The 22,221-nt window shown below is 44.5% G+C and overlaps 4 protein-coding genes and 1 pseudogene across 10 annotated transcripts; 2 read left to right on the top strand and 3 right to left on the bottom strand.

Annotated features, from left to right (window-relative positions):
• Window positions 1-266: 266 nt before the first annotated feature.
• Window positions 267-3,119, top strand: LOC115250350 (serine protease hepsin-like; annotated as a pseudogene).
• A 229-nt stretch (window positions 3,120-3,348) lies between these two features.
• LOC115250292 (B-cell receptor CD22-like) lies at window positions 3,349-6,639 on the bottom strand. 2 transcript variants are annotated; one of them, XM_029838248.1, is made up of 8 exons: window positions 6,499-6,639; window positions 6,085-6,423; window positions 5,786-6,010; window positions 5,270-5,548; window positions 4,898-5,188; window positions 4,746-4,824; window positions 4,153-4,383; window positions 3,349-3,840 (listed from the first exon to the last, which is right to left on the bottom strand). In XM_029838248.1, exons 1-8 carry the CDS (start codon window positions 6,569-6,571, stop codon window positions 3,783-3,785), a joined length of 1,575 nt encoding a protein of 524 aa, XP_029694108.1. In that variant the 5' UTR covers window positions 6,572-6,639; the 3' UTR covers window positions 3,349-3,782. The 2 variants fall into 2 exon arrangements, with proteins under 2 accessions (XP_029694108.1, XP_029694107.1); XM_029838247.1 differs by having other exon boundaries at window positions 4,153-4,386.
• On the top strand, window positions 6,581-18,622 carry LOC115250351 (serine protease hepsin-like). Its single transcript, XM_029838537.1, has 10 exons — window positions 6,581-6,616; window positions 7,237-7,367; window positions 7,445-7,564; window positions 7,723-7,763; window positions 8,008-8,173; window positions 8,249-8,439; window positions 8,857-8,952; window positions 17,746-17,888; window positions 18,012-18,176; window positions 18,275-18,622. The coding sequence occupies exons 1-10, from the start codon at window positions 6,581-6,583 to the stop codon at window positions 18,317-18,319; spliced, it is 1,134 nt and encodes a 377-aa protein (XP_029694397.1). The 3' UTR covers window positions 18,320-18,622.
• LOC115250288 (B-cell receptor CD22-like) lies at window positions 9,895-21,963 on the bottom strand. 4 transcript variants are annotated; one of them, XR_003888865.1, is made up of 9 exons: window positions 21,862-21,963; window positions 21,445-21,786; window positions 21,146-21,370; window positions 20,630-20,908; window positions 20,258-20,548; window positions 20,106-20,184; window positions 19,629-19,862; window positions 19,146-19,316; window positions 9,895-10,392 (listed from the first exon to the last, which is right to left on the bottom strand). XR_003888865.1 is itself a non-coding variant. In XM_029838243.1 (8 exons), the coding sequence occupies exons 1-8, from the start codon at window positions 21,932-21,934 to the stop codon at window positions 19,247-19,249; spliced, it is 1,590 nt and encodes a 529-aa protein (XP_029694103.1). In that variant the 5' UTR covers window positions 21,935-21,963; the 3' UTR covers window positions 18,771-19,246. The 4 variants fall into 4 exon arrangements, 2 of the variants coding, with proteins under 2 accessions (XP_029694103.1, XP_029694102.1); XR_003888866.1 differs by lacking the exon at window positions 9,895-10,392 and adding an exon at window positions 18,771-19,074 and having other exon boundaries at window positions 19,135-19,316; XM_029838243.1 differs by lacking the exon at window positions 9,895-10,392 and having other exon boundaries at window positions 18,771-19,316; window positions 19,629-19,859.
• Window positions 10,397-13,358, bottom strand: LOC105419846 (B-cell receptor CD22-like). Of its 3 annotated transcripts, XM_029838241.1 has the most exons (10): window positions 13,271-13,358; window positions 13,114-13,195; window positions 12,880-13,014; window positions 12,815-12,837; window positions 12,516-12,740; window positions 12,000-12,278; window positions 11,628-11,918; window positions 11,476-11,554; window positions 10,883-11,116; window positions 10,397-10,570 (listed from the first exon to the last, which is right to left on the bottom strand). In XM_029838241.1, the coding sequence occupies exons 1-10, from the start codon at window positions 13,341-13,343 to the stop codon at window positions 10,450-10,452; spliced, it is 1,542 nt and encodes a 513-aa protein (XP_029694101.1). In that variant the 5' UTR covers window positions 13,344-13,358; the 3' UTR covers window positions 10,397-10,449. The 3 variants fall into 3 exon arrangements, with proteins under 3 accessions (XP_029694101.1, XP_029694100.1, XP_029694099.1); XM_029838240.1 differs by having other exon boundaries at window positions 10,883-11,113; window positions 12,880-13,195; XM_029838239.1 differs by having other exon boundaries at window positions 12,880-13,195.
• Window positions 21,964-22,221: the final 258 nt, after the last annotated feature.

Here is a 22,221-nt window from a genome sequence, read left to right on the forward strand (position 1 = left end):
ACCTTTTGAGAGATTTCGTTCATGATCTGAATCGCAAGCACCGTAAAAAGAACTGCTGCTGCCTATAAGAGAGAGAGACGAATTTTATGTTATAAGTAACCTTAAAGTATAATAAAAATGTGCTCATCGCATTTTCTGTGACGTTCTGCGAAATCCATCTCTGTCCACTAGGCGCCGCTGCTGGAACATTAAACTAAACGAAGGCAACGCAGCTGACTGGTCCCCAGATAATCTACACAGAAATATCATAATTATACCTACAATTAATGTCAGACAGCGACTACGATGGCCGAGACATGAAGACGAAGAAAGGAAAAGACCAAAACGTGGTTGTTTTTGGAGAAGTGTAATTAAATCTTATTTTTTTGAGTTAGGCAATTGTTTTTTAATGTTTGTATTTTAAAGGTTTGGTTAAGTTTATTTCAGAACCGCCAGAGTCTCGCTTCTATTTTCCACACAAGAGAAATCTGACAGAAGTTCTTGAAAAATTGTTCTATTCGAAATTTATCTAAATTATAATGAAATTACCGCTGTGTTAGTTGCATGGTTGTAACAAAGCAGCAAGGATCAGTTAGGTTTGACTCGCACCCACAAGAGGTGGCGCCAGGTGTGTTCCTCCTCAGCCAATGAGTTCCTTGCTAGCATCAGCTGTGAGGAAGTGGGTTTTATTAGGTGAGATGGGTTTTTTACAGATCTATCTGAGCATTAAATGCTGTGACATGCGACTGAAGTGTGTTTGTGCGTTTCAGTGTGGTGAATCACTCCGTTGCTTCAGTGCCGGAGGCCAGCAGAGATGGTGGCGAGTTCTTCTGCGTCAAACAGGAAGAGCTCAGCTACGGCAAGAAAATCAGAGACGCGTTGTTCCCGTGGTAAGCTCCACCCGTCTGTGCGACGCTGCACCGACAGCCACTGTCCTCCCTTTGCCCTTTTCTTCCACCTCTCTTCTTGGTTAACGCACAGAAACATCAGCACTATGCTAGTTTGGATGTCAGGCTGTTGTTGCTAACTGTGTCTGTCTTTGTTCCAGTGACTGTGAGAGCCGGGAGGTTCTCACACTCTTGTGCCAAGGTAAGATGTTTGCTGAGATATACTATCACTGTCCGACACACTCTCCCACCTTATTTCACACGCTGGGCTACTCTTTCTCTCATGATCTTTGTGTTTTTCTTTGCTTCCTTGATGCTTTCACATCCTGTCTGGCATTTTAATCCCCTCCTTTATGCCTATCTTGTCTGTTTTCCCCCAGTTGTGTCCTAAAATTACCCCCACACTGTTTGATTTTCTATCTGCTCTCTCCCCTCAGACTGGCGGCAGGCGTAGTTTTGCAGCAGACCGTATAGTCGGTGGTGTAGATGCCAGGCAGGGAAGTTGGCCTTGGCAGGTGAGCCTCCAGTATGATGGAGTCCACCAGTGCGGGGGGTCCATCATCTCAAACCGCTGGATCGTCTCTGCAGCACACTGCTTCCCCAAGTAAGCAAGAGAGCTGCATAAAATGCAAACTCTTGTCTGTATGGATACAAGAGCAGTATATATCTTCTGTGCTAGGCGGTATAGCTTTCTTAACCGCTGGAGTGTGTTGCTGGGCTCCATCTCCAACAAACCTGTCAATGCCAACGTGGCGGAGGTTAAGACTATCGTTTACCACAGCAGCTACCTGCCCTTGTGGATGCTAACATCGACGACAACAGCAGGGACATCGCCGTTCTCGCCCTCACCCAGCCTCTCACGTTCAACGGTATGAAGGCAGACACACACACACACACACACGATTTCATGATAACAGTTTTTACAGATGAGGAAGAAGGAGCGCAATCTCTTTTCCACGGAAATGTTTGTGACCCCACAGCACAGATTTGAATAATTATATCATGTGTACAGATTAACTGAGAACATTAAATGAACTATATACACATGTCAACTTTTCTGGGCTAATATTTTATGTTAGATTCGTGGCTGGTTAATTGTTGAATTCTTCTTGTTAATTTATAACATGTTATATAATTGAAGATCTTCCGCTTGGGCATGGCTTCCACCTAGTGTTTATCATTTAGAATTACAAGCCCCTGTATAGGTGCACGTCAGTAAGATGATGTAATTTTCTTATTGTGTACATTTACAGAGTACATCCAGCCTGTCTGTCTGCCAACACATGGACAAAGATTAATAGATGGGCAAATGGGAACAATTACTGGCTGGGGAAATGTCGGATACTTCAGTGAGTTTATATTTTATAACAATTGTTATTGTTTTTTTGTTTTTTTTTTTACAAAAGATCGGCTAATATCTACAGAGTTTGACAGTTTTGTTGCCTGTCAGGGCACCTTGCAGATGTCCTTCAGGAGGCACATGTGCCCATCATCAGCGATGCCGTATGCAACGCTCCTGATTACTATGACAACCAGATCACCACTACCATGTTCTGTGCTGGTTATGAGAAAGGAGGCATTGATGCTTGTCAGGTCTGTATTTTCCTCTGTTTATGTATTTTGGTGCACAAATCTAGTCTTTCTGTGCCCTCTCATTCATATGCTTGCATTTCTGTATCTTGGTGGATTTTCTGACCTTCTTAACCTGTGACACAGGGAGACAGCGGCGGTCCCTTCGTGGCAGAAGACTGTCTGTCCAAGACCAGCCGGTATCGTCTGCACGGAGTTGTGAGCTGGGGAACGGGCTGTGCTATGGCCAAGAAACCTGGCGTCTACACCAAAGTTTCCCGATTTCTTCCCTGGATATCTACAGCCATGAGGGTGAGAGACTCTCTTTCTTTTATGGAGTTTATTTGTCATAATACCAGAGGAAACGTTGGTGTCACAGATGTGTTTGTGCTTGTCTCCCCCACCAACAGAGCTATCACAACTTACCAGGGGTGCACAAATTGGCTCGGCCATGAAATTGGGGATGAAGCTCTGAGCCGACCTTGCAGAGGTCAGAAGGGACCTCTAGGGTAATAAAGACAGATACTGCTTTCCTGAACCATTAATACCCCAACTGTGAGCAGAGTTACTAACATTGTTTAACCTCTACAGGAGTCTATTTTTGTATAGTTAAAGACTGATTATAAAAGCCAAAGTGAATTTGTAATATGATCAATACTAGAGGCCACTTTTGTGATACAATACATTTTTTTTCTCTGACTTTTATTTTGTCTTTCTTGTTTTTTCCCCCCACTTCTTGTTCACTTTAGTGGCACACAGCATCAAGTTGACAGTTATCTCAAAAAGTGAATTTACATGCAGACTCATGAAATTGTAGATGATAACCGTTTAGTTTGTCCTCCAGATTAAGTACAGCCTGTGCCATTTATTTGGGACTCAAGTTTGTGTTGCTAAAGGCTAACTGCTAATTTTCTAAGATTACTTAAACTGCACATAGGTATGTCATAGCAGAAACCGCATGCAATACCCCGGCTTTAGCATAAAAAGCAGTTATTCAAACATGTTTTGTCTTTTTCCTCACGCGAACTGATGCGGACTTCACTCTTGTTGCAATCAGTATTTTGTTCTCGTTGTAAATAGTTTTTTGTTGTTTATGATGTTTATTTGAACCGTTTTGCGGAGCCACAGTGCAATAAAAAATTGAAATTGTCTTCTCAGAGGAGCTCTTTTGTGTGCTTCTTTAATGCCTATTGTGGCAGTGCCTGTGTCCTGGTTGAAAATGCAAGTCAGATATTTAACAAAGTTTGTTAATCTTTATGTTGTAAAGAATTTGGCAAGACTGAGTCCTTGTTCAGAAATGTACCAAATATAAAATAATTAAAATGATCGATACAGTTAGTTCCTGGGTCATCGTGGTGAAATGGTAGCATAGATCACACTGTCGATGCTGTTTTTTCCTTTGGACCTGTGGGGATAAATTAACCAAACATTACAAACACACTTTGCTTCCTTTTACATTGTGCTGTTGTTTTCACCCTTCTATTCATAAACTAAACCAAGAACAAACTGTGCTGCCTGCATGACAAATTCCCCACGTACTCAACACTTCCTTAAACTTAATCAGCTTCACTCTAGATGGCTCTTCAAAATAGAGAGTTCCTCAAAGTTCTAACCACAAATTTAATGCTTCATCAGGGCGTTTTTAATGTAAATATTGCAGTGTGAAAAGTGCTAAAGTGTGAAAACAGCCACCACCAGACTGGAACAGTGAACCTACCGTGAGCCCTGCACATCTGGACTGTCGCTCAGCCCCTCCAGATCTCTGGATTTGATGTTCACTAATGAGTAGATCACCTCGCCTCCGATGGATGCCGGAGACTGAGAGGAGGAGGAGGAAGGGATCATATGGGGAGCGACGTCTGGCAGAGCGGAGTCTGGCCTTTGGATGTTGCTGTATATGACGTTGGATTCATCAAGCGCCTTCTGATGAAGGCGCCTTTTTTTCCACCTGCTGAGACAACAACAAACATATAAATATAGAATATAGCTCATTCTTCCAGATCACATTTTGACTAAAGTTTCCTTGAAAGTAGCAGCGTGAAAACAGCGGGAAAGTTTCTGGAACGGACTCTCCTAATCTGTCTAGCTCATTTAATGGTGGAAGAAAAAAAGATTTCTGAAAGCTCTGATGAAAAATTGGTCGCATCAAAGAGAAATTTGTTATTTTATTTGGTAAGGGAAATGAGGGTTAGCCCACATGTGGCTATTCTGGACAAAGAAAAATGTCATCCAACGTCCAGAAAAGGAGAAGCAATAAAAATGACATTTGAGTGGAGAAAAGTGCAGCATCTTCATTAATGACTGACTCACCAGAACAAAAAGAGGGCGACCACGAGAGCTACGATGAGAGCGAGTCCAATTCCGACCACAGCTGGGAGCATCTGGCGACCTGAGGAGGTCAGACATGTCACCATTTAATCACTTTAACCTAGTTATCTTTGCAAACTCTACCAGACACAAACCCCGCTGCTCCTCATCCACCATGGCCAGCAGCACCTTGGTCGAGTTCTTCCCCCCCACTTGGTTCCTGGCCTGGCAGAGGTACAGTCCAGAGTGCAGCGCCTCCATGGAGGGAATGGACAACACCTGACCTGAGCCCACCTGCGACCCGTTGGAGCTGCTGGAGTTTGTATTTCTGTACCAGATGTAGGAATCTGCAGGGGGGTTAGCATCACTGGAGCAGGTCAGATTCACACTGCTGCCCCACACCACATGGGCTGGGTTAATTGTAATGGAAATGTTCTCTGGGACGTCTGGGAGAAGAACGGGATCCCACACAGTCACATCGTCATCATCATAAATGTGTTGAGTTGAGTTTATGTCCAGATACGTACAGTAGACCTGGAGGAGGACCGCAGAGGAGTTAAAATGGTCCACCCCTCTGCTGCTGATGCTGTTCCAGGCCTGACAGTGGTACCGCCCGCTGTGATCCGGCTGCACGTCAGGGATGGTGTAGTTCTGCCCCGACCCGATGAAGCGCCCTTCCCTGTAGAGTCTGTACCCGTTGTTTCTCACCGGGGGGCTGGCGTCGCTGTGGCAGGTGAGAACCACCGAACTTCCTCTGACGACGTTCCCGGGTGAACTGATGGTCAAGGTCACTCTGTCAGGAGGATCTGATGGAGGGATGAGCCGGAAGGTTGAAGGATACAGTGAAATATGGATAGAAAAGAGTATGTAAAGGTGGAATGGCATCTTTTTTCAGACACATTTCTTATTTTTATTTCAGTTTATACACATCAGTAATTGCTGTTTTCAAAATTGATTAATGTGACTTCTGCAGAACAGTTTAATTAAGCAGATGTTGAATCAGTGATAGTTGATGAAATTAGGAGAAAGTGTAACGGGCTTACACAGTACATTTACGGCCACGGGAGCAGATCTGACCCTCTCTTGTCTCCAGACAGCACAGTGGTACCTGCCAGTGTCCTCTCGCCTGGCTACAAAGACCTCGTTCCTTACAGGTTGTCCATCTTTGAACCAGACAATGACCACTGGCGTGGGACAGCCCGACACACAGGTCAGCCTGATGTCGTCGCCTTCCGCCACGGAGCTCGGCTGCACAGCAGCCGTCAGCTCTGAATCACAGGGAAAAGGGTGAAGTTAGAAGGGTGATTCAAACACTCGCTGGCTGGTTTATTCCTGTTGTTACCTTTTACATACAACTTAGTAGATGTTTTACTCTTCTTTTCGGACCAGGTGTAAAAACTGAAAAAGTATTTCCCTGCATCGGCGTGTTGCACATCATTTATCTGCAGGCGGCAGTCACTGATGAAGTCGCCCAAATATTGATAGCGCTGCGAGGGATCCCCGATTATTGGCAAAGAGCCGGGCCTCCAATAACCAACCACCTGCTTTTTTTTCCACCAGCCAACTTCGATGACAGCGTGGGAAAAAGGATTGGAATACTGGCAGTTAATCACCGCTGACGCCCCTCTCAGAACGCACATATCACTGTCCAAGGTCACTTCCAAGGATCCTGTCCGGGCACCTTTCATCCAAGTAAATAAACTCAGTGATTAGAAGATTTGACCTGAAACGTTGAACCCAAAATATGTTGACTCACCAGATATCGTCGCAAGAATAATCAAAAAATGACTTCTCATGCTTAAAATCCGCCTATATCGACAGAGTTCCATATAATCTCAATGTGCACGACCAACCGCTTTAGGACTATTTATGTTGTACACTAACCAAAAGTGGGAGGATTTCATGTTCCTTCCTCTTCTCAGATTTTTTTTTTAGTGTTAAAAAAAAAACCTTTTGAGAGATTCCGGTTTATGATCTGAATCGCAAGCACCGTAAAAAGAACTGCTGCTGCCTATAAGAGAGAGAGATGAATTTTATGTTATAAGTAACCTTAAAGTATAATAAAAATGTGCTCATCAGCATTTTCTGTGACGTTCTGCGAAATCCATCTCTGTCCACTAGGCGCCGCTGCTGGAACATTAAACGAAACGAAGGCAACGCAGCTGACTGGTCCCCAGATAATCTACACAGAAATATCATAATTATGTACCTACAATTAATGTCAGACAGCGACTACGATGGCCAAGACATGAAGACGAAGAAAGGAAGAAAGAACAAAAAGGGGGTTGTTTTTGGAGAAGTGTAATTAAATCTTATTTTTTGAGTTAGGCAATTGTTTTTTAATGTTTGTATTTTAAAGGTTTGGTTAAGTTTATTTCAGAACCGCCAGAGTCTCGCTTCTATTTTCCACACAAGAGAAATCTGACAGAACTTCTTGAAAAATTGTTCTATTCGAAATTTATCTAAAATGATAATGAAATTACCGCTGTGTTAGTTGCATGGTTGTAACAAAGCAGCAAGGATCAGTGTGTTTGACTCCACCCACAAGAGGTGGCGCCAGGTGTGTTCCTCCTCAGCCAATGAGTTCCTTGCTAGCATCAGCTGTGAGGAAGTGGGTTTTGTTAGGTGAGATGGGTTTTTTACAGATCTATCTGAGCATTAAATGCTGTGACATGCGACTGAAGTGTGTTTGTGCGTTTCAGTGTGGTGAATCACTCCGTTGCTTCAGTGCCGGAGGCCAGCAGAGATGGTGGCGAGTTCTTCTGCGTCAAACAGGAAGAGCTCAGCTACGGCAAGAAAATCCAAGACGCGTTGTTCCCGTGGTAAGCTCCACCCGTCTGTGCGACGCTGCACCGACAGCCACTGTCCTCCCTTTGCCCTTTTCTTCCACCTCTCTTCTTGGTTAACGCACAGAAACATCAACACTATGCTAGTTTGGACGTCAGGCTGTTGTTGCTAACTGTGTCTGTCTTTGTTCCAGTGACTGTGAGAGCCGGGAGGTTCTCACACTCTTGTGCCAAGGTAAGATGTTTGCTGAGATATACTATCACTGTCCGACACACTCTGGACACTCTCCCACCTTATTTCACACGCTGGGCTACTCTTTCTCTCGTGATCTTTGTGTTTTTCTTTGCTTCCTTGATGCTTACACATCCTGTCTGGCATTTTAATCCCCTCCTTTATGCCTATCTTGTCTGTTTTCCCCCAGTTGTGTCCTAAAATTACCCCCACACTGTTTGATTTTCTATCTGCTCTCTCCCCTCAGACTGCGGCAGGCGTAGTTTTGCAGCAGACCGTATAGTCGGTGGTGTAGATGCCAGGCAGGGAAGTTGGCCTTGGCAGGTGAGCCTCCAGTATGATGGAGTCCACCAGTGCGGGGGGTCCATCATCTCAAACCGCTGGATCGTCTCTGCAGCACACTGCTTCCCCAAGTAAGCAAGAGAGCTGCATAAAATGCAAACTCTTGTCTGTATGGATACAAGAGCAGTATATATCTTCTGTGCTAGGCGGTATAGCTTTCTTAACCGCTGGAGTGTGTTGCTGGGCTCCATCTCCAACAAACCTGTCAATGCCAACGTGGCGGAGGTTAAGACTATCGTTTACCACAGCAGCTACCTGCCCTTTGTGGATGCTAACATCGACGACAACAGCAGGGACATCGCCGTTCTCGCCCTCACCCAGCCTCTCACGTTCAACGGTATGAAGGCACACACACACACACACACACACACACACACACACACACACACACACACACACACACGATTTCATGATAACAGTTTTTACAGATGAGGAAGAAGGAGCGCAATCTCTTTTCCACGGAAATGTTTGTGACCCCACAGCACAGATTTGAATAATTATAACATGTGTACAGATTAACTGAGAACATTAAATGAACTATATACACATGTCAACTTTTCTGGGCTAATATTTTATGTTAGATTCGTGGCTGGTTAATTGTTGAATTCTTCTTGTTAATTTATAACATGTTATATAATTGAAGATCTTCCACTTGGGCATTGCTCCCACCTAGTGTTTATCATATAGAATTACAGCCCCTGTATTAGTGCACGTCAGTAAGATGATGTAATTTTCTTATTGTGTACATTTACAGAGTACATCCAGCCTGTCTGTCTGCCAACACATGGACAAAGATTAATAGATGGGCAAATGGGAACAATTACTGGCTGGGGAAATGTCGGATACTTCAGTGAGTTTATATTATGACAATTGTTATTGTTTTTTTTTTGTTTTTTTTTTACAAAAGACCGGCTCATATCTACAGAGTTTGACAGTTTTGTTGCCTGTCAGGGCACCTTGCAGATGTCCTTCAGGAGGCACATGTTCCCATCATCAGCGATGCCGTATGCAACGCTCCTGATTACTACGACAACCAGATCACCACTACCATGTTCTGTGCTGGTTATGAGAAAGGAGGCATTGATGCTTGTCAGGTCTGTATTTTCCTCTGTTTATGTATTTTGGTGCACAAATCTAGTCTTTCTGTGCCCTCTCATTCATATGCTTGCATTTCTGTATCTTGGTGGATTTTCTGACCTTCTTAACCTGTGACACAGGGAGACAGCGGCGGTCCCTTCGTGGCAGAAGACTGTCTGTCCAAGACCAGCCGGTATCGTCTGCACGGAGTTGTGAGCTGGGGAACGGGCTGTGCTATGGCCAAGAAACCTGGCGTCTACACCAAAGTTTCCCGATTCCTTCCCTGGATATCTACAGCCATGAGGGTGAGAGACTCTCTTTCTTTTACGGAGTTTATTTGTCATAATACCAGAGGAAACGTTGGTGTTACAGATGTGTTTGTGCTTGTCTCCCCCACCAACAGAGCTATCACAACTTACCAGGGGTGCACAAATTGGCTCGGCCATGAAATTGGGTATGAAGCTCTGAGCCGACCTTGCAGAGGTCAGAAGGGACCTCTAGGGTAATAAAGACAGATACTGCTTTCCTGAACCATTAATACCCCAACTGTGAGCAGAGTTACTAACATTGCTTAACCTCTACAGGAGTCTATTTTTGTATAGTTAAAGACTGATTATAAAAGCCAAAGTGAATTTGTAATATGATCAATACTAGAGGCCACTTTTGTGATACAATACTTTTTTTTCTGTGACTTTCTTGTTTTTCCCACCACTTCTTGTTCACTTTAGTGGCACACAGCATCAAGTTGACAGTTATCTCAAAAAGTGAATTTACATGCAGACTCATGAAATTGTGGATGATAACCGTTTAGTTTGTCCTCCAGATTAAGTACAGCCTGTGCCATTTATTTGGGACTCAAGTTTATGGTGCTAAAGGCTAACTGCTAATTTTTTAAGATTACTTAAACTGCACATAGGTATGTCATAGCAGAAACTGCATGCAATACCCCGGCTTTAGCATAAAAAGCAGTTATTCAAACATGTTTTGTCTTTTTCCTCACACGAACTGATGCGGACTTCACTCTTTTTGCAATCAGTATTTTGTTCTCGTTGTAAATAGTTTTTTGTTGTTTATGATGTTTATTTGAAGTGTTTTGCGGAGCCACAGTGCAATAAAAAATTGAAATCGTCTTCTCAGAGAAGCTCTTCTGTGTGCTTCTTTAATACCTATTGTGGCACTGCCCGTGTCCTGGTTGAAAATGCAAGTCAGATATTTCACAAAGTTTGTTAATCTTTATGTTGTAAAGAATTAGGCAAGACTGAGTCCTTGTTCAGAAATGTACCAAATATAAAATACCAGTAATTAAAATGATCGATACAGTTAGTTCCTGGGTCATCATGGTGAAATGGTAGCATAGATCACACTGTCGATGCTGTTTTTTTCCTTTGGACCTGTGGGGATAAATTAACCAAACATTACAAACACACTTTGCTTCCTTTTACATTGTGCTGTTGTTTTCACCCTTCTATTCATAAACTAAACCAAGAACAAACTGTGCTGCCTGCATGACAAATTCCCCACTTACTCAACACTTCCTTAAACTTAATCAGATTCACTCTAGATGGCTCTTCAAAATAGAGAGTTCCTCAAAGTTCTAACCACAAATTTAATGCTTCATCAGGGCATTTTTAATGCAACTATTGCAGTGTGAAAAGTGCTAAAGTGTGAAAACAGCCACCACCAGACTGGAACAGTGAACCTACCGTGAGCCCTGCACATCTGGACTGTCGCTCAGCCCCTCCAGATCTCTGGATTTGATGTTCACTAATGAGTAGGTCACCTCGCCTCCGATGGATGCCGGAGACTGGGAGGAGGAGGAGGAAGGGATCGTATGGCGAGTGACGTCTGGCAGAGCGGAGTCTGGCCTTTGGATGTTGCTGTATATGACGTTGGATTCATCAAGCGCCTTCTGATGAAGGCGCCTTTTTTTCCACCTGCTGAGACAACAACAAACATATAAATATAGAATATAGCTCATTCTTCCAGATCACATTTTGACTAAAGTTTCCTTGAAAGTAGCAGCGTGAAAACAGCGTGAAAGTTTCTGGAACGGACTCTCCTAATCTGTCTAGCTCATTTAAAGGTGGAAGAAAAAAAGATTTCTGAAAGCTCTGATGAAAAATTGGTCGCATCAAAGAGAAATTTGTTATTTTATTTGGTAAGGGAAATGAGGGTTAGCCCACATGTGGCTATTCTGGACAAAGAAAAATGTCATCCAACGTCCAGAAAAGGAGAAGCAATAAAAATGACATTTGAGTGGAGAAAAGTGCAGCATCTTCATTAATGACTGACTCACCAGAACAAAAAGAGGGCGACCACGAGAGCTACGATGAGAGCGAGTCCAATTCCGACCACAGCTGGGAGCATCTGGCGACCTGAGGAGGTCAGACATGTCACCATTTAATCACTTTAACCTAGTTATCTTTGCAAACTCTACCAGACACAAACCCCGCTGCTCCTCATCCACCATGGCCAGCAGCACCTTGGTCGAGTTCTTCCCCCCCACTTGGTTCCTGGCCTGGCAGAGGTACAGTCCAGAGTGCAGCGCCTCCATGGAGGGAATGGACAACACCTGACCTGAGCCCACCTGCGACCCGTTGGAGCTGCTGGAGTTTGTATTTCTGTACCAGATGTAGGAATCTGCAGGGGGGTTAGCATCACTGGAGCAGGTCAGATTCACACTGCTGCCCCACACCACATGGGCTGGGTTAATTGTAATGGAAATGTTCTCCGGGACGTCTGGGAGAAGAACGGGATCCCACACAGTCACATCGTCATCATCATAAATGTGTTGAGTTGAGTTTATGTCCAGATACGTACAGTAGACCTGGAGGAGGACCGCAGAGGAGTTAAAATGGTCCACCCCTCTGCTGCTGATGCTGTTCCAGGCCTGACAGTGGTACCGCCCGCTGTGATCCGGCTGCACGTCAGGGATGGTGTAGTTCTGCCCCGACCCGATGAAGCGCCCTTCCCTGTAGAGTCTGTACCCGTTGTTTCTCACCGGGGGGCTGGCGTCGCTGTGGCAGGTGAGAACCACCGAACTTCCTCTGACGACGTTCCCGGGTGAACTGATGGTCAAGGTCACTCTGTCAGGAGGATCTGATGGAGGGATGAGCCGGAAGGTTGAAGGATACAGTGACATATGGATAGAAAAGAGTATGTAAAGGTGGAATGGCATCTTTTTTCAGACACATTTCTTATTTTTATTTCAGTTTATACACATCAGTAATTGCTGTTTTCAAAATTGATTAATGTGACTTCTGCAGAACAGTTTAATTAAGCAGATGTTGAATCAGTGATAGTTGATGAAATTAGGAGAAAGTGTGACGGGCTTACACAGTACATTTACGGCCACGGGATCAGATCTGACCCTCTTTTGTCCCCGGACAGCACAGTGGTACCTGCCAGTGTCCTCTCGCCTGGCTACAAAGACCTCGTTGCTTACAGGTTGTCCATCCTTGAACCAGACAGCGTCCACTGGCGTGGGACAGCCCGACACACAGGTCAGCCTGATGTCGTCGCCTTCCGCCACGGAGCTCGACTGCACAGCAGCCGTCAGCTCTGAATCACAGGGAAAAGGGTGAAGTTAGAAGGGTGATTCAAACACTCGCTGGCTGGTTTATTCCTGTTGTTACCTTTTACATCCAACTTAGTAGATGTTTTACTCTTCTTAGTAGATGTTTTACTCTTCTTAGTAGATGTTTTACTCTTCTTTTCGGACCAGGTGTAAAAACTGAAAAAGTAGTTCCCTGCATCGGCGTGTTGCACATCATTTATCTGCAGGCGGCAGTCACTGGTGAAGTTGCCCAAATATCGATAGCGCTGCGAGGAAGCCCTGAAATTTGGCAAAGAGCCGGGCCTCCAATAACCAACCTCCTGCTTTTGTTTCCTCCAGCCAACTGCGGTGACAGTGTGGTAAAAAGGTTTGGAATACCGGCAGTTAATCACCGCTGACGCCCCTCTCAGAACGCACAGATCCCTGTCCAAGGTCACTTCCAAGGATCCTCTCTGGGCACCTTTCATCCAAGTAAATAAACTCAGTGATTAGAAGGTTTGACCTGAAACGTTGAACCCAAAATATGTTGACTCACCAGATATCGTCGCAAGAATAATCAAAATATGACTTTTCATGCTTAAAATCCGCCTATATCGACAGAGTTCCATATAATCTCAATGTGCACGACCAACCGCTTTAGGGCTATTTATGTTGAACACTAACCAAAAGAGGGAGGATTTCATGTTCCTTCCTTTTCTCAGATTTTTTTTTTAGTGTTAAAAAAAAAACTTTTGAGAGATTCCGGTTTATGATCTGAATCGCAAGCACCGTAAAAAGAACTGCTGCTGCCTATAAGAGAGAGAGACGAATTTTATGTTATAAGTAACCTTAAAGTATAATAAAAATGTGCTCATCGGCATTTTCTGTGACGTTCTGCGAAATCCATCTCTGTCCACTAGGCGCCGCTGCTGGAACATTAAACTAAACGAAGGCAACGCAGCTGACTGGTCCCCAGATAATCTACACAGAAATATCATAATTATGTACCTACAATTAATGTCAGACAGCGACTACGATGGCCAAGACATGAAGACGAAGAAAGGAAGAAAGAACAAAAAGGGGGTTGTGTTTGGAGAAGTGTAATTAAATCTTATTTTTTGAGTTAGGCAATTGTTTTTTAATGTTTGTATTTTAAAGGTTTGGTTAAGTTTATTTCAGAACCGCCAGAGTCTCGCTTCTATTTTCCACACAAGAGAAATCTGACAGAACTTCTTGAAAAATTGTTCTATTCGAAATTTATCTAAAATTATAATGAAATTACCGCTGTGTTAGTTGCATGGTTGGAACAAAGCAGCAAGGATCAGTTTGTTTGACTCCACCCACAAGAGGTGGCGCCAGGTGTGTTCCTCCTCAGCCAATGAGTTCCTTGCTAGCATCAGCTGTGAGGAAGTGGGTTTTGTTAGGTGAGATGGGTTTTTTACAGATCTATCTGAGCATTAAATGCTGTGACATGCGACTGAAGTGTGTTTGTGCGTTTCAGTGTGGTGAATCACTCCGTTGCTTCAGTGCCGGAGGCCAGCAGAGATGGTGGCGAGTTCTTCTGCGTCAAACAGGAAGAGCTCAGCTACGGCAAGAAAATCAAAGACGCGTTGTTCCCGTGGTAAGCTCCACCCGTCTGTGCGACGCTGCACCGACAGCCACTGTCCTCCCTTTGCCCTTTTCTTTCACCTCTCTTCTTGGTTAACGCACAGAAACATCAGCACTATGCTAGTTTGGACGTCAGGCTGTTGTTGCTAACTGTGTCTGTCTTTGTTCCAGTGACTGTGAGAGCCGGGAGGTTCTCACACTCTTGTGCCAAGGTAAGATGTTTGCTGAGATATACTATCACTGTCCGACACACTCTGGACACTCTCCCACCTTATTTCACACGCGGGGCTACTCTTTCTCTCGTGATCTTTGTGTTTTTCTTTGCTTCCTTGATGCTTTTGTGGCAGGGCGTGGCCTGCCCTCCGAACAGGTGCCATATGGAGGTAGTGCCTTAATTGGTGGGTGGGGAGAAAAGGTTTATATAAGGCACTGCCTCCAGCTGGCTTTAGTTTAAGGATGGGCGATACCACACTTTTGGGATTCGATACGATACCGATACTTTTTCTTGTATTTTCATCGATATCTATCCCGATACCGATACCGTTCATTTCTTACTGGCAATTTTCGTCAGTCAAAATATTATTACATTTAAGACAAATACAGACCATTTATATACAATTTATTATGGTCAATTGATTACTAGGATTTCCTTATCCTTTAAACCTGCATAAGACAGTTGTTTCATAAAAAAATAATTAGAACAATGTCTGACACCATCACACCTTGAGTGCACTTGAGATATGTCATCACACTTTACTGAAGTCTCAGATTGCTGTTCAGAAATCGTATCATATTCACATTTTCTGCTTTAACACAATTGCGTCTCTGGCTGATTATTTCCTCTGGCTCTGCCTTTTGCTGACTGTGTCGGCTCGGCGGGCTTTGTTGCACGTTGATGCTCATTCCCTATCTCCTGTCACGTGACATGGGCCAGCTCAGTACGCCGCCAGGTATAGGGGCGTCCCGGCACATATTAATTTAAGTAACTAATCTAAAACGGCGGAAAGTGATGCATACACCCCAATTTTTTTTTTTAGTTAGTATCGATATTTATAAAAGAACATCGATACCAAATGAGTAGCTTGTGAGTATCGATATATCGTTACCACGGGATCGATCTGCCCATCCTTACTTTAGTTGATTTCCCCCTTCAACGAAGGTGTAGCGTGGTTGCAGCTTATCTGGGCTGTTTGACCAACTGAACCTGTCCTAGAATGAGCATGCTGTCTGGCAGCGCCAAGGTAAAAGCACGGCATGCTAACGCATATTTCCTCTGGTTACGACGTAAAGTGCAACAGTGCTGGAACGTGTGCTTGCTACTTGTTGCAGAAGGTCGGTGCTTCCTCCCGCCATCCTTCCGTCCAGAGCGCTTTGCCGTAAGGGCGTGCGCGCTAGTTGGCACTGGGCAGGTGAGGCGCAGCAATGCGCGTCACTGACTCCGCCACTCACTTAGTTGATAAATGGTAATGGGGCTGTTCTCGCTGCAGTTGGCTGCCGGCTGGTGTCGGTGGGTCGCGATGCCCCAGCGGGAACCCCTCATGGAGTAGATTACCTCGCTTACTGGACCCACTGCTGCTTTGGCTCGGTGCTTTGGTTCGGGATTCTCTCTCTCGCTCTCTCTGTCGTTCTCTCTCTCTCTCTCTCGCTCCCCTTTGCTCGGAGAAACGGCGCTGAGACGTGGTGGTGCCGCTGAGGCGACCACGGAGCTTTTGCCTAAATTTTAGACTCTTAACAGTGTGTAAATTGTATCAATTTATATTTACTTTTTTAGGTTTTGTTGCTTTTCGTTTCTTGGTTGACGTTGTGTTCTTTTAGACGACCTGGTCACCATTTATTTGCCTGTCTGTATGAGGTGTGTGTGTGCGCGTGTGCGCTCGTCGCGTCTGATTGTTTATCATTGTAAATTTAATTGTTCTCTTTTCTTTGTGGACAGGTGCTGCGGGCCACGGCGGGGACCCAACCCCTGGTGGAGGGCGTTTTCATCACCCCTCGTGTGTAGTTTGTTTGCAGTAGCACGGGTGTTTTTAGTTTGTTTATCTCCCCTAATTGAGTTTTACCTGCCGGTGGGGCCCCAGCCTTGTCCACCCCTTTTGTTTGACTTTTGTACAGCTGAGTTATTTTTTGTTGAGTATTGGATTTAATAAAATTGTAGTGCCTAACCCTCAATCCCGTCTCTGCCTCTGGAATAGAACCTTATCTGCGCGTGCCTGTTCTCCGGTTAATTCCTGGGGTGAAACTCCCCAGGTGGCGTTGTCGTTAACCGTTCCACCTCTCTCCACCCCGCCACACTTTACATCCTGTCTGGCATTTTAATCCCCTCCTTTATGCCTATCTTGTCTGTTTTCCCCCAGTTGTGTCCTAAAATTACCCCCACACTGTTTGATTTTCTATCTGCTTTCTCCCCTCAGACTGCGGCAGGCGTAGTTTTGCAGCAGACCGTATAGTCGGTGGTGTAGATGCCAGGCAGGGAAGTTGGCCTTGGCAGGTGAGCCTCCAGTATGATGGAGTCCACCAGTGCGGGGGGTCCATCATCTCAAACCGCTGGATCGTCTCTGCAGCACACTGCTTCCCCAAGTAAGCAAGAGAGCTGCATAAAATGCAAACTCTTGTCTGTATGGATACAAGAGCAGTATATATCTTCTGTGCTAGGCGGTATAGCTTTCTTAACCGCTGGAGTGTGTTGCTGGGCTCCATCTCCAACAAACCTGTCAATGCCAACGTGGCGGAGGTTAAGACTATCGTTTACCACAGCAGCTACCTGCCCTTTGTGGATGCTAACATCGACGACAACAGCAGGGACATCGCCGTTCTCGCCCTCACCCAGCCTCTCACGTTCAACGGTATGAAGGCAGACACACACACACACACACACGATTTCATGATAACAGTTTTTACAGATGAGGAAGAAGGAGCGCAATCTCTTTTCCACGGTAATGTTTATGACCCCACCGCACAGATTTGAATAATTATAACATGTGTACAGATTAACTGAGAACATTAAATGAACTATATACACATGTCAACTTTTTTGGGCTAATATTTTGTTAGATTCGTGGCTGGTTAATTGTTGAATTCTTGTTAATTTATAACATTTTATATAATTGAAGATCTTCCGCTTGGGCATTGCTACCATCTAGTGTTTATCATATAGAATTACAGCCCCTGTATTAGTGCACGTCAGTAAGATGATGTAATTTGCTTTTTGTGTACATTTACAGAGTACATCCAGCCTGTCTGTCTGCCAACACATGGACAAAGATTAATAGATGGGCAAATGGGAACAATTACTGGCTGGGGAAATGTCAGATACTTCAGTGAGTTTATATTTTATGACAATTGTTATTGTTTTTGTTTTGTTTGTTTGTTTTTTTTACAAAAGACCGGCTCATATCTACAGAGTTTGACAGTTTTGTTGCCTGTCAGGGCACCTTGCTGATGTCCTTCAGGAGGCACATGTGCCCATCATCAGCGATGCCGTATGCAACGCTCCTGATTACTATGACAACCAGATCACCACTACCATGTTCTGTGCTGGTTATGAGAAAGGAGGCATTGATGCTTGTCAGGTCTGTATTTTCCTCTGTTTATGTATTTTGGTGCACAAATCTAGTCTTTCTGTGTCCTCTCATTCATATGCTTGCATTTCTGTATCTTGGTGGATTTTCTGACCTTCTTAACCTGTGACACAGGGAGACAGCGGCGGTCCCTTCGTGGCAGAAGACTGTCTGTCCAAGACCAGCCGGTATCGTCTGCACGGAGTTGTGAGCTGGGGAACGGGCTGTGCTATGGCCAAGAAACCTGGCGTCTACACCAAAGTTTCCCGATTCCTTCCCTGGATATCTACAGCCATGAGGGTGAGAGACTCTCTTTCTTTTATGGAGTTTATTTGTCATAATACCAGAGGAAACGTTGGTGTTACAGATGTGTTTGTGCTTGTCTCCCCCACCAACAGAGCTATCACAACTTACCAGGGGTGCACAAATTGGCTCGGCCATGAAATTGGGTATGAAGCTCTAAGCCGACCTTGCAGAGGTCAGAAGGGACCTCGAGGGTAATAAAGACAGATACTGCTTTCCTGAACCATTAATACCCCAACTGTGAGCAGAGTTACTAACATTGTTTAACCTCTACAGGAGTCTATTTTTGTATAGTTAAAGACTGATTATAAAAGCCAAAGTGAATTTGTAATATGATCAATACTAGAGGCCACTTTTGTGATACAATACATTTTTTTTCTGTGACTTTCTTGTTTTTTCCCCCCACTTCTTGTTCACTTTAGTGGCACACAGCATCAAGTTGACCGTTATCAAAAAAAGTGAATTTACATGAAGACTCATGAAATTGTGGATGATAACCGTTTAGTTTGTCCTCCAGATTAAGTACAGCCTGTGCCATTTATTTGGGACTCAAGTTTGTGTTGCTAAAGGCTAACTGCTAATTTTTTAAGATTACTTAAACTGCACATAGGTATGTCATAGCAGAAACTGCATGCAATACCCCGGCTTTAGCATAAAAAGCAGTTATTTAAACATGTTTTGTCTTTTTCCTCACACGAACTGATGCGGACTTCACTCTTGTTGCAATCAGTATTTTGTTCTCGTTGTAAATACTTTTTTGTTTTATGATGTTTATTTGAAGCGTTTTGCGGAGCCACAGTGCAATAAAAAAATTGAAATCGTCTTCTCAGAGGAGCTCTTTTGTGTGCTTCTTTAATACCTATTGTGGCACTGCCTGTGTCCTGGTTGAAAATACCTGAAAGATGAGCAGCGTTCAAATCTGCAGAGCTGAAACATCAAGAAATTATAACTGTAAAAGTCAGATATTTAACAAAGTTTGTTAATCTTTATGTTGTAAAGAATTAGGCAAGACTGAGTCCTTGTTCAGAAATGTACCAAATATAAAATAATTAAAATGATCGATACAGTTAGTTCCTGGGTCGTCGTGGTGAAATGGTAGCATAGATCACACTGTCAGTGCTGTTTTTTCCTTTGGACCTGTGGGGATAAATTAACCAAACATTACAAACACACTTTGCTTCCTTTTACATTGTGCTGCTGTTTTCACCCTTCTATTCATAAACTAAACCAAGAACAAACTGTGCTGCCTGCATGACAAATTCCCCACTTACTCAACACTTCCTTAAACTTAATCAGCTTCACTCTAGATGGCTCTTCAAAATAGAGAGTTCCTTAAAGTTCTAACCACAAATCTAATGCTTCATCAGGGCGTTTTTAATGTAAATATTGCAGTGTGAAAAGTGCTAAAGTGTGAAAACAGCCACCACCAGACTGGAACAGTGAACCTACCGTGAGCCCTGCACATCTGGACTGTCGCTCAGCGCCTCCAGATCTCTGGATTTGATGTTCACTAATGAGTAGATCACCTCGCCTCCGATGGATGCCGGAGACTGAGAGGAGGAGGAGGAAGGGATCGTATGGCGAGCGACGTCTGGCAGAGCGGAGTCTGGCCTTTGGATGTTGCTGTATATGACGTTGGATTCATCAAGCGCCTTCTGATGAAGGTACCTTTTTTTCCACCTGCTGAGACAACAACAAACATATAAATATAGAATATACCTCATTCTTCCAGATCACATTTTGACTAAAGTTTCCTTGAAAGTAGCAGCGTGAAAACAGCGGGAAAGTTTCTGGAACGGACTCTCCTAATCTGTCTAGCTCATTTGAAGGTGGAAGAAAAAAAGATTTCTGAAAGCTCTGATGAAAAATTGGTCGCATCAAAGAGAAATGTGTGAAGTGCAGCATCTTCATTAATGACTGACTCACCAGAACAAAAAGAGGGCGACCACAAGAGCTACGATGAGAGCGAGTCCAATTCCGACCACAGCTGGGAGCGTCTGGCTACCTGAGGAGGTCAGACATGTCACCATTTAATCACTTTAACCTAGTAATCTTTGCAAACTCTACCAGACACAAACCCCGCTGCTCCTCATCCACCATGGCCAGCAGCACCTCGGTCGAGTTCTTCCCCCCCACTTGGTTCCTGGCCTGGCAGAGGTACAGTCCAGAGTGCAGCGCCTCCATGGAGGAAATGGACAACACCTGACCTGAGCCCACCTGCAGCCCGTTGGAGCTGCTGGAGTTTGTATTTCTGTACCAGATGTAGGTATCTGCAGGGGGGTTAGCATCACTGGAGCAGGTCAGAGTCACACTGCTGCCCCACACCACATGGGCTGGGTTAATTGTAATGGAAATGTTCTCTGGGACGTCTGGGAGAAGAACGGGATCCCACACAGTCACATCGTCATCATCAGAAATGTGTTGAGTTGAGTTTATGTCCAGATACGTACAGTAGACCTGGAGGAGGACCGCAGAGGAGTTAAAATGGTCCACCCCTCTGCTGCTGATGTTGTTCCAGGCCTGACAGTGGTACCGCCCGCTGTGATCCGGCTGCACGTCAGGGATGGTGTAGTTCTGCCCCAACCTGATGAAGCGCCCTTCCCTGTAGAGGCTGTACCCGTTGTTTCTCACCGGGGGGCTGGCGTCGCTGTGGCAGGTGAGAACCACCGAACTTCCTCTGACGACGTTCCCGGGTGAACTGATGGTCAAGGTCACTCTGTCAGGAGGATCTGATGGAGGGATGAGCCGGAAGGTTGAAGGATACAGTGAAATATGGATAGAAAAGAGTATGTAAAGGTGGAATGGCATCTTTTTTCAGACACATTTCTTATTTTTATTTCAGTTTATACACATCAGTAATTGCTGTTTTCAAAATTGATTAATGTGACTTCTGCAGAACAGTTTAATTAAGCAGATGTTGAATCAGTGATAGTTGATGAAATTAGGAGAAAGTGTGACGGGCTTACACAGTACATTTACGGCCACGGGAGCAGATCTGACCCTCTCTTGTCCCCGGACAGCACAGTGGTACCTGCCAGTGTCCTCTCGCCTGGCTACAAAGACCTCGTTCCTTACAGGTTGTCCATCCTTGAACCAGACAGTGTCCACTGGCGTGGGACAGCCCGACACACAGGTCAGCCTGATGTCGTCGCCTTCCGCCACGGAGCTCGACTGCACAGCAGCCGTCAGCTCTGAATCACAGGGAAAAAGGTGAAGTTAGAAGGGTGATTCAAACACTCGCTGGCTGGTTTATTCCTGTTGTTACCTTTTACATACAACTCAGTAGATGTTTTACTCGTCTGATCTTCGGACCTAGTGAGAAAACTGAAAGAGTAGTCCCCTGCATCGGTGTGTTGCACATCATTTATCTGCAGGCGGCAGTCACTGATGTAGTCGCCCAAATATCGATAGCGCTGCGAGGAAGCCTCGAAATTTGGCAAAGAGCCGGGCTCCCAATAACCAACCATCTGATATTGTTTCGTCCAGCCAACTGTGGTGAGAGTGTCGGTTAAAGGTTTGGAATACCGGCAGTTAATCACCGCTGACGCCCCTCTCAGAACGCACAGATCACTGTCCAAGGTCACTTCCAAGGATCCTCTCTGAGCACCTTTCATACAAGTAAATAAACTCAGTGATTAGAAGATTTGACCTGAAACGTTGAACCCAAAATATGTTGACTCACCAGATATCGTCGCAAGAATAATCAAAAAATGACTTCTCATGCTTAAAATCCGCCTATATCGACAGAGTTCCATATAATCTCAATGTGCACGACCAACCGCTTTAGGGCTATTTATGTTGTACACTAACCAAAAGTGGGAGGATTTCATGTTCCTTCCTTTTCTCAGATTTTTTTTTTAGTGTTAAAAAAAAACCTTTTGAGAGATTCTCGTTCATGATCTGAATCGCAAGCACCGTAAAAAGAACTGCTGCTGCCTATAAGAGAGAGAGACGAATTTTATGTTATAAGTAACCTTAAAGTATTATAAAAATTTGCTCATCAGCATTTTCTGTGACGTTCTGCGAAATCCATCTCTGTCCA

This window comes from Takifugu rubripes, chromosome 7 (assembly GCF_901000725.2).
Source record: "Takifugu rubripes chromosome 7, fTakRub1.2, whole genome shotgun sequence".
NCBI lineage: Eukaryota > Metazoa > Chordata > Actinopteri > Tetraodontiformes > Tetraodontidae > Takifugu > Takifugu rubripes.